The 9,771-nt window shown below is 38.6% G+C and overlaps 1 protein-coding gene across 1 annotated transcript; it reads right to left on the minus strand.

Annotated features, from left to right (window-relative positions):
* Positions 1–1,148: 1,148 nt before the first annotated feature.
* On the minus strand, positions 1,149–9,549 carry lcmt1 (leucine carboxyl methyltransferase 1). Its single transcript, XM_030774200.1, has 11 exons — positions 9,192–9,549; positions 8,858–8,949; positions 8,586–8,707; positions 8,076–8,152; positions 5,431–5,492; positions 5,222–5,324; positions 3,068–3,188; positions 2,763–2,864; positions 2,119–2,210; positions 1,505–1,602; positions 1,149–1,326 (listed from the first exon to the last, which is right to left on the minus strand). Exons 1-11 carry the CDS (start codon positions 9,275–9,277, stop codon positions 1,304–1,306), a joined length of 978 nt encoding a protein of 325 aa, XP_030630060.1. The 5' UTR covers positions 9,278–9,549; the 3' UTR covers positions 1,149–1,303.
* Between the last annotated feature and the right edge of the window lie 222 nt (positions 9,550–9,771).

Here is a 9,771-nt window from a genome sequence, read left to right on the forward strand (position 1 = left end):
ACTATGCAAATGACCCTTGGTTTGGTGCTTGCTGAGCGAGGTTATTCAGGTGCCTGAGAGAAGTCCAGGCCTCAGGTGAAGATTTACAGAAATGGGTTTCATCCTTCACTTTGGGGCACAAAGTTTGCAAATTCAGCACCAAACTTGACACTGCGCCAAAAACCACAACCATAAAACATTGTTGTTGAGGGCAATTAAAAAAAAACCATTTGGAGTTTGGAACAGCAGTCAAACTTAGAGTGCAACAACTCAGTGTTTAGGCCAGATGAGACCTAATCTGAACATTATGCATGTTCGCCAAAAAACCCCTCATATCTTGAGAACTGAACATGGACGCATCAGTATGGGCAGTGGTGTGTGTGTTTGTGTGTGTTTTGGAGGTGGCGGCGTTTCAAACACTGTCTATGGGGTTTCATTTCAGTTGATTCTTTTGAATCATTAACTTCGTAACATGTCTTTCACTTTTCGCTTCACAGAATATTACGTGCAAGAATACATTTAAAATAGTCTACACAGACTGCGCTGAGATTGTGCATAATTTGTTGGGGCACTGAATAACTCTTAAACATTTCCATGTTACCCCATAAAGATTTAAAGATATTGGTTTCATCAATCATGAAAAAGTGTGTGTGTGTGTGTGTAAGTGTGCTCTTTTGGAACACATTGGAAGTTAATAGTTAACTTGGGCACTGTTGTAACAGAGACCTTTGTGTTAGGTCAGCAGTTATTTGCTTTTTGCTCTCGTGGAATGCTTGTTCAAAGAGATTCACATGCTACTGTGAACACTTTAAAGCTCTTACTAATGATTTTTTTGTCAAATGAACAACTGATGCAACAAAACTCTTACAATACATAACATTACTATAACAGTATTACTATTTACTAGCACAACATGCAAAATGTTGCATTTTCAAGGAGGCAAAATACAGCTTTTGTGTTATAACCAACTAATTTTTTTCAAAATATGCATCTCAATGTCTCATACATAGGAAACACAAGACACCGGAAAAAGGGCGACATTAAAATCTCAGTGGTTCTTTAGTTCACATTTAATCGCAGCTTGACAAAATACTGTACCAGCTATCAGAACTCCCTTCCCACACACAGTGAGGGCAGCATAATAAAATGTAAAGATAATACATGAAAACGAAAAAGATCCAACGTCAGTGCATTGAATATTTTATTGACATCAAAAAGAGAGGAAGTAAGTGATCCGAACGCCTTTCCTCTTCCTCTCTTCTGACCTCTGAACGACATTGGCACAACGACGATGAACCGTCAAAAGTCTGTCTCGCTTAAAACTTCAAAATGCAACCTGTGAAAGCCCTGAAAAAAAAAAAAAAAAGTAGTTTTGCATGTCATCATAAGCTTTCACAATTCATGTGTATTGAGAATGGTCTGAAACTGTACTGAATGGAATGACAAATAATTATTGTAAAAGTATGCATAGATTAGTCTGCACCTTTTAAAGGCTTCTCAAAGCACCAGAACGTAGCTGCCTTACCTAAATTGAGTTTGTCCTTGGTTGCCCAACAGATGCTGTAGTGTTGGAGAAGCTGATGGAGGAGTTCCTTTTCGTCAAGAAATTCAAGCTGCTCGATTCTGTGAACACGGGAGGACATGAACATGAACACGTGCTCAAGTTTCTAAAATTCAACCTCAAAAGTTTACCGAAATCTGTGGAACTGGCCATTGAAACAACACATTAAATGAATTACAGAAAGAACCTAAATGATGAGAAGAGACTGAGCAAGGTACTTATCACACATACAGGTCTGGATAAGATAGAAGATTTCAGGTACTAACTGATCTCTAAAGAACTTATAAACCCAAGATGAGCTGATCTTTATGACCTGTTCAAACTAATAAAATGCATCTGTATAGCATTCTGCTATGATTAAACATATTATATAAATACATTTATAAGATAAAGTTGAGCTCTGCTGCTATATATAGCACCACGTGTTTTATGGGGATTAGAGTTCTTATAGATAACATTAGCCATGCAAGACCACAGGAATCTTAAGTTCATATGTCGAAGGGTGAATTAACTGTTCTTTGCGCTTCAACTGCTCAGCCTGTCAGAAAGTCTGCTTTGCTGTTTTCATCACACTGTACCTGGCGACATCTTCTTGAGGAAGCATGCTATAAATTGACATCATGTCCAGGGCGTTAACACCGTCCCACCCTGTCATCAGAAAGCGCTCTCTCTGCAAACGAAAACAAACCTTTGTCACCATGATAATCAAATATCACTCCTCTTTACTGATGAACATAAAAAAAGACAGGAGATCACAATGAACGACAAATGTAATAACAATAATTCACAATAATTCATTTCATTTGAAATATTCACTGATGATGCATTTGTGATTTATTTGCATTAAAAGAATGTGTTACAAACAGATAGATTCATTCAGTTGTGAACTGAATAAGTTGAAATACCAATCAGATTGAAATATTTCTGTTTAGGTAACGTAAGGCAAAGCTCTCTTTAACTTGACTCTACCTAACTCTCTAAGCTCTCCTTAAAGGCCTTAACTCTGAGTAAAAAACATTTTAAATATCTTCTGTGTTGGAAGTAAACAGAGAGCAGAGAACTGAACTGAGGCCTGATTTATTGACTTAAACGTCACCAAAGACTTACTACATCACAACATAAGACATTCATATACCCCCCCCCCCCCCCCGCCCCCCCACAATGAGGTTTTTCATATTGAATTTTAAATGAACATAGGAGACATGGAAACAAGGTTCTGCACCTGGGATTCCAGAGACTGACACACATCCACTCCTGCCAGGTTACACTGACGCCTCTGCAGATTCTCAATCATTACCTGCCCGAAGCGATCAGCCATGTTCACCTGCACAGGACACAGCACATCAGATACACACTCACCTCAGACCCCTCTGAGCTAGATGACTAACTCTGACAACTGTTCTCCCATTATTCTGCGCTTTCTCCATATGTCCACGCTCCCTGATCAGTGATAGACAAAACAGTGAGGTACACAGCAAACTGCTGATCTGTGTTAAACTTCTTTGAGTATATGAACCTGTTTCTGACCTGCTCATAATTGATGAACATGGCTGTGTGGAAGGTGTCTGCTGCCCATTGGACCAGTTTAGAGGACTGTTCTGGGGTCATGTAGACCAAGACGCACTCTGAGAGGAATAGAGTGGGTAGCCTGAGGAGAGGGAGAAAAACAAAATTTAAAAAAAAAAGGGACACAGCACTGCAAGTCAGTCAGTTTCTACCAGCTGCATCATCCAGTGGAACCACATAAGACATGCAATGAAAATGAATGAACAAAAAAAAAAACTTAAGAAGCACTTTAATTTAACTCAATATTTTTTAATGAGCCAAGCACCACAGATTTTCTGACCTACTCTTGAAATTTACCAATGTCGAGCATGAAATGTATTCCTTAAAAATGGTAAAAGACTCACAATACACTAGATCACACTATATAAGGGCACTCGTTTGACTCCTCTCGAGGCGATTATTTAGACGGCGTTACCAAGCCAAGTCTCACCAGCCACATTAAGGTCTGGGAAGCGGGCTGGGAGGTCCTCACAGGAAGTTGTAATGGCATGCATTATAGGTCACTGTCCTTGAAATCCCAGCTATTGATGTCATATGATCTCTGACTTTGCCAGCTTTTCCAAAAACTCATCTGTCCGCAACAAGGCAAACATGGATATTTGGCGCACAAGTGTGCAATGTAAGTGCTCCCAAGAGCATTATTGTCGTCATAAGGAACTGACTCTGAACCTCTGAACAAAACATTATATGTTTTAAGAAAAAAAAAAAAGATGTATCAGGGCAAATGTGCACTGCATGGCTTGGCATATTATTTATATAACACATCCATAAATCATTGCTGCTATTGTTGCCAGTCTATTAAATAGAGGAACTAAAGACCGGACTCTCTCATTCACAGTTTTCCACGAAAATGAGAAATACCGTGAAACTAGCCAATTACTCTTGTGAGAATAGTTAAGACAATAATCTTTTATAGTTCCTCGAATTACCTCAATAATAGCACCCACTAAAGACACTCAAAACAGAAAAAGAGGTTCGCGTGAATGCTTAAAAGGAAAGTATAAATTTTGTGAAACTCAACACGCAGTTTACAGAGTGCCTTACAGAGAATGGGAATTTTAAATGGATTTAAAAAGAGAAATGCGAGGAAAATTTTAAAATAAAGAGAAATAAAACATATTAATGGCAAATTGGCAAATAAAAAGGGGAAAGCAGACTACGTCGTTAAGAACACAATAAAATGAAAAAAAGAAAGAGCAATTTAAACCAGCACCTAGTTAAGAGGAATGTTATACCAATAAACATTCCATATTTTGATTTGACTGTTGTGGCCTGTAAAGCCCTTTGAGACTGTAAACAGTGATATTGGGCTCTAAATAAACTTGAACTTAAAGTTCTTAAGCATCTAGTGAATCCATCGCTCTAAGATTTTCTGGGAGCGAATTCCCCCAGTTTTGGGCCATAGTGACTAAAGCAGACTCCTCATTCTTTAGCCGGGTTTTGGGAATGACCAGCAGATTGCTGTTGGCTGATCTAAATGAACTCGATGGAACATATCTCACAATCACATCGCTAAGGTAGAGAGGGGCAAGATTGTGAAGACATTTAAATACTAACAGAAGGACTTTAAAATCAGTTCTAACAGATACAGGTGGCCAATGAAGAGACTTTAGCGCTGGTATGATGTGGTCTCCCTTTCTGGTGCACGTTAAAATTCTGGAAGCGGCGTGTCGTAAATGAAGGTGTTGTAAATTTGTGATTGCGTTATTGGAAAGGCAAGATAAAAGAGTAGTAGTCCAGTCTAGGTGATAACAAAGTGCGTACAGGTTTCTCATTGTTAGCACTGGTCAGTATATCATAGGCCGAAGAGATATACGGAGGTGATAAAAAGCCGTTACGCAGATGCCGACGCTGAAGTGGTTTTTAAAACTGGGATCGCTATCAAAAACAACTCCTGGATGCAGACATGGGTTTTTTGGGTTTTTTTTGCCTTCAGGGACAAAGAGTCTAAATATACCAGCAAATCTGTCCTTTGTGTTTCATTTCCAATGACAAAAACCGCTGTCCTATCTTTATTGGATGGCTTAATAGACATCTTTGTGTAACCCTAACAGAGATATGTTTGAAAAGGGTAATACTGTGAAAACACTACAAAGGGAGAAGTGTTTGGCTTACTCTGGATTAATCTGGAACTTTCTTAGTTTGTCCTCCAAATTTGGGAGGTCCCTGAGATCAGCTCCGATAATACAGTATCTGTCAGAGTCCAAGCTGTGTCCATCTGTCAAAAAGACAACGTGTTTTTAATTTTTGGTACATGTACAAAGTAGGGACAACAAAACACACATACAGTTTAAGAAAACACATTCACGGTTTTATTTCATTACCTAAAAGAAGTGAGTCAGTAGAGTGTGTTTCTATCAGGGGCTTTGACAATGGAGGCTTTGTCCTAAGAGGAAAGTAATAAGACATCTTTTTATTGTCTATACAACAGGGCACAATTCATTCCATTAATGACAGTTTGCTGAAACTCTGACAAGCAACATTGCCCATTATGATTAGGTTGCCTTTATTACACACAACTTAAAGGTTCTTTGCATGCACGGTACAAGTTACAAAATTTGCGGTATAAATACGGCAATCTTTCTGAGAGTCAGTCTCGAGTAGTGAAGCAGAAAAAGGGAAAACCTTTTTAACCAGATTAAGTCTCAATTACTCTGTCAGGTAAAGCAGCATAGTCCAGCTATATCATGTAAAGCACTGTGTCACAGATTACTCCTATATGCATGAACCATTGCTCAAGGTAAATGTTTTCCATTCTCGTAAAAGAGGTCACATCAGGTCTGACAGTGAGCCGAGTCATGAGGTCATTTCATTTATTCATACAGAGAAAATTTGCCAGTTTTAATTGAACTAAAAGAGTCTTTATACACGCAGTGTATATGTGAACTGCATGAACACTTTCTCGATGCCAGGAGACACCAGCAATTAACAGCACAAACAAAAAATGCTATTTCTGAATGTAAATTCAGAAGGCAATGGAAAACAGTGCCCTCTTGCAAGAAACTGTAACCATGTAGGGATTAAAATAACTCTAAAAAGAACTCCGCATATCACCAAGAAATCACACTTTTATCACTGATAAATTACACTCAAAACGTTGTGGTGTGAATTAAAAAAAAATGGAGACATGCCATTTAACATGAATATCAGCTTACCATCTGAACTGAAACAACCCCACACCTTGGTTAATCTGAACCGTGCGACACAATGCAATAAACTTCGTTAAGCATAACACCTTATCTCCGATAAATGTACAACTCAGTCATTATAATGACTTGTATGAGTCATAAATTCTACATAATACTATATCATAAATATTCCTATGCTGATTTATCATCTCAGTGCCATAAAGTGCATGGAGATATGGAATTCATTAAAAAGTCGATAAAAAAAATAACAGCAGCCCTCGAATATCAGCATGAATTTGGAACATCTGTGAGGGCTAAAAGAACAAACATGCCCTAAATTATTAACAGTAGAAGAACTGAGGGCTCTTCACCAAAGAATATGCTTGTAAGGTATAACAAGCAGACAGGACTCAATTGCATAATCAGGTACTATAAAGCATCGTTTTTCGAACTCCGGGCCGTGGACCGGCGCCGGGGCGGGGCGAGGAAACTGCCAGGTCCCTGCCCCCTCGACTGAACTTTCTGCATTGAAAATAGTAGAGCCCGACCAATAACGGATTTTTCAGGCTGATACCGATTTTAATATTCGATGATTTAAAAATCCAATAAGGATATATCGGCTGATATACTTTTTTTTTTTTCATAAACACATAACATAAAGAAAGATTTTCCCTAACATTTATTATGTGTAGTTATGTAGGAGTCCTCACCAATATAACATATGACATAATGCAGTTTAAAAATAAACTTGTTTTACTGTCATAAGTAGTTCTTTGAACAAAGGTACACCAAATTATATTAAAGTTTTGATGAGTAATGCGGTAAAAATACAGTGATACAGTGTGCTAGAGTAAACGCTGCTGAGGAGTGCATCTAATAGGCTACTACATGAGTGTGGTCATGTCATATCGAGGATTTGCGACCTTGGGATTTCACACTACACGTTTGAAAGAAAAGCTAGATAACTTTGTTTGGCACATTAGCGTTAGCGGTCTTCCACTGATATACATGGCATTAGCTTGCTATGTCGGAAACCTAGTTTAGCAATGGACACCGATATAAGCTGCTGTATGCGATGTTGCCAGAGAATTTTTAGAAGTGAATAGGGAGAAATGTCAGGACCGTTGTTGGTTTACTCGTGCTGCTACACTGTTTCATATATTAACCTACAATCAAGTTTGTCAACAGCTTAGTCTAGACCAATTACCGTAACATTAAATGTAATTTTGCTGTTTGACTGAATGCATCAGCTTTCACGTTTCTGCAGCAAAACCAAGCATGGCTGACATGAATGTTATAACATGGTTGATCTATCTTCCGTCTGTTTTTTAATTGTCATTTACTGGCCGCTAAAAACTCTGATACCGATTTATCTGCAATTAGCTCATATCGGCCGATAATATCGGCACGCCGATTTATCGGTCGGGCTCTACAGCAGAGCCCTGCCGCTGCCCAAGTCAAACTATGCTTGATGCTGTCACTCGCCAGGTGAACATAGTACCATTTTATTCAAGATTCTACAATGTCAAGCATTCCTGCTCGCGAGAACTTGCTTAGACTGTTAGTGTTTTCACCTAGCAAGTGACAGGAGCACCAAAGCATCTGACTGGCGCAGCTAGGGGGGTTTGTGGATTAGCAGTTTCCTGTCGCGGACCGGTGCGTCATAGTTTGAGAAGAGCTGCTATAAGCAATGATTGTGCTTCCCTCTACAGGCACTTATCTGTAATTACATGCCAGACCTTACAGAATGTGCTGATGATGGAGAATTTTCAAATCTATTTTAAAAAAAGGGAGGCTGTGGAATGATTATGTGCAATATGTGAGACTCAAATAATCCTTACTTGATGTGGTGTATTTTCCTGGCAACAATTGTTGGGAAGTCCACTTCAAAGAACTTTCTTGGCAAATTTTTCTCATCCTAACAATCAAAAGGGGTTGGGTGAGAAAAACCAATCATGATCAGTGAACAAAGACATTTTCCATGTGAAACACAAGCTCTTGATAAAAATACTGTACGCATACTATAAGAACACAGTCATGGAACCTTATATTAAATGACACATTGGTACTATATCACGATATTCAGAGTGAATAAGTAAACTTCCTTCTTCAACAGGTAATAAGCTGTAACTATGCTTGAGCAAAGGTAGCCATTAATATAGCTAGTAATGAAATGTAATTGTCAAATTGTTCAAAACAAAATGTTTGTGTAATTTATAAACAGTATTTTATAATGCTCCTCGTCAATAGTATTTCAGAGGAGCATGCGCCATGTCAGAGACGATCACATAAATGAAGATAAATGCTATAAGTGTTTAAAACCTGTAATGAAATGACTACAGATTAAGCACCTTCAGTCTCCAAAAAGTTGTGTCAAGACCCGCTCCTAAGTTCACCACTTGGCAGTCACATCCAGTCTTTTTGAGAAAAGCGTCCAGAAGATGGTTCATTCCATGTACACGGGCATAATATCCTAAGGAATGCCAGAGGCAACACTCAGTGGTATGTCGTGCAAAATACATTACATGCATTTTTTTTTCCAATACCATAGACCCAGGTCCTCAGTTCTCATGGTATTTGATGGACACCTTTGACATCTGAATAAATACGAATTAAAACCTGCCTCTGTTGATCTCCGGAGCCTTCCGCTCCCCTATCTGTCTTACAAAGTATTGGATATACGGGTCCTTCCAATATGCTTTGCTTGTGGCAAACCTGAAAAGCACACAGGAATATTCACCTTGAGTAGAATAAGAGTTTCTCAAGTCAGAATCCAAAATGACAGTTTCCAAGGGGGCGTTATTATTTGAGCATGTCATAAGTATAAACTGTCCTGGGCTTAAAAGTGCATATGAAGAGAAATTAGGACAAATGTTTTTCAAACGGCTGTTACAAATATGACATGTGCTAAAGTTTCAAACTGCTGGGTTTAAGGACGATTCAATACGCATCGTTACCTCTTACAAGTGGACGCGTCGTCGCATGTGGCTCTCACCGCTTCGTCGGCAGTATCCGAATCACTGAATGGTTGTCGCGATGCCATTAACACTTACTAGAACTAATTACTGCAAGAATGGTGAAAAGCCTTGCTTGTTTATTAATGCATTACTTATTGTCACAGCACACACTGACTGGTTAACCCACTTGCTAGCTCTGCTGTCTGGCTTGTGAACAAGGCAAAATGATAATAATCATGAACGTTAAATGTATTTTTTTTTCCATGCAATCCTTCAATTCAACCCATGTATATTTATTACCGCTTAGAATTTATAGTATTTGACAAATAATTAAAAAATAAAACCCCAAATCACACGCCTGTCATTGTTGTGATAGCAACATCACATGTTTACGGCCGCTTCCGCTGACAGAATCCGTTTACCCATCATGCATTGTGTGGGAGAAAAGTGAGCGCTTTCTGCGCATGTTAGTAATCGGTTGCTTGATCATTTTGGTCTATATTTTACAGTAGTCGAATTTACAAATGATCACAATCGGCTGAATAAATGTTTTGTAGATGCCATATCAAGACAAGTAAAT

This window comes from Chanos chanos, chromosome 5, assembly GCF_902362185.1.
Source record: "Chanos chanos chromosome 5, fChaCha1.1, whole genome shotgun sequence".
In the NCBI taxonomy this organism is placed as follows: domain Eukaryota; kingdom Metazoa; phylum Chordata; class Actinopteri; order Gonorynchiformes; family Chanidae; genus Chanos; species Chanos chanos.

Excerpts from the sequence above, each read along its gene's own strand:
- lcmt1 (XM_030774200.1), bottom strand. The coding sequence starts at position 9,277 with ATGGCATCGCGACAACCATTCAGTGATTCGGATACTGCCGACGAAGCG. Across the intron at positions 8,950-9,191 it reads GACGCGTCCACTTGTAAGAG|GTTTGCCACAAGCAAAGCAT; the intron begins GTAACGATGCGT and ends TGTGCTTTTCAG. Across the intron at positions 2,865-3,067 it reads TGTTCATCAATTATGAGCAG|GTGAACATGGCTGATCGCTT; the intron begins GTCAGAAACAGG and ends TGTCCTGTGCAG.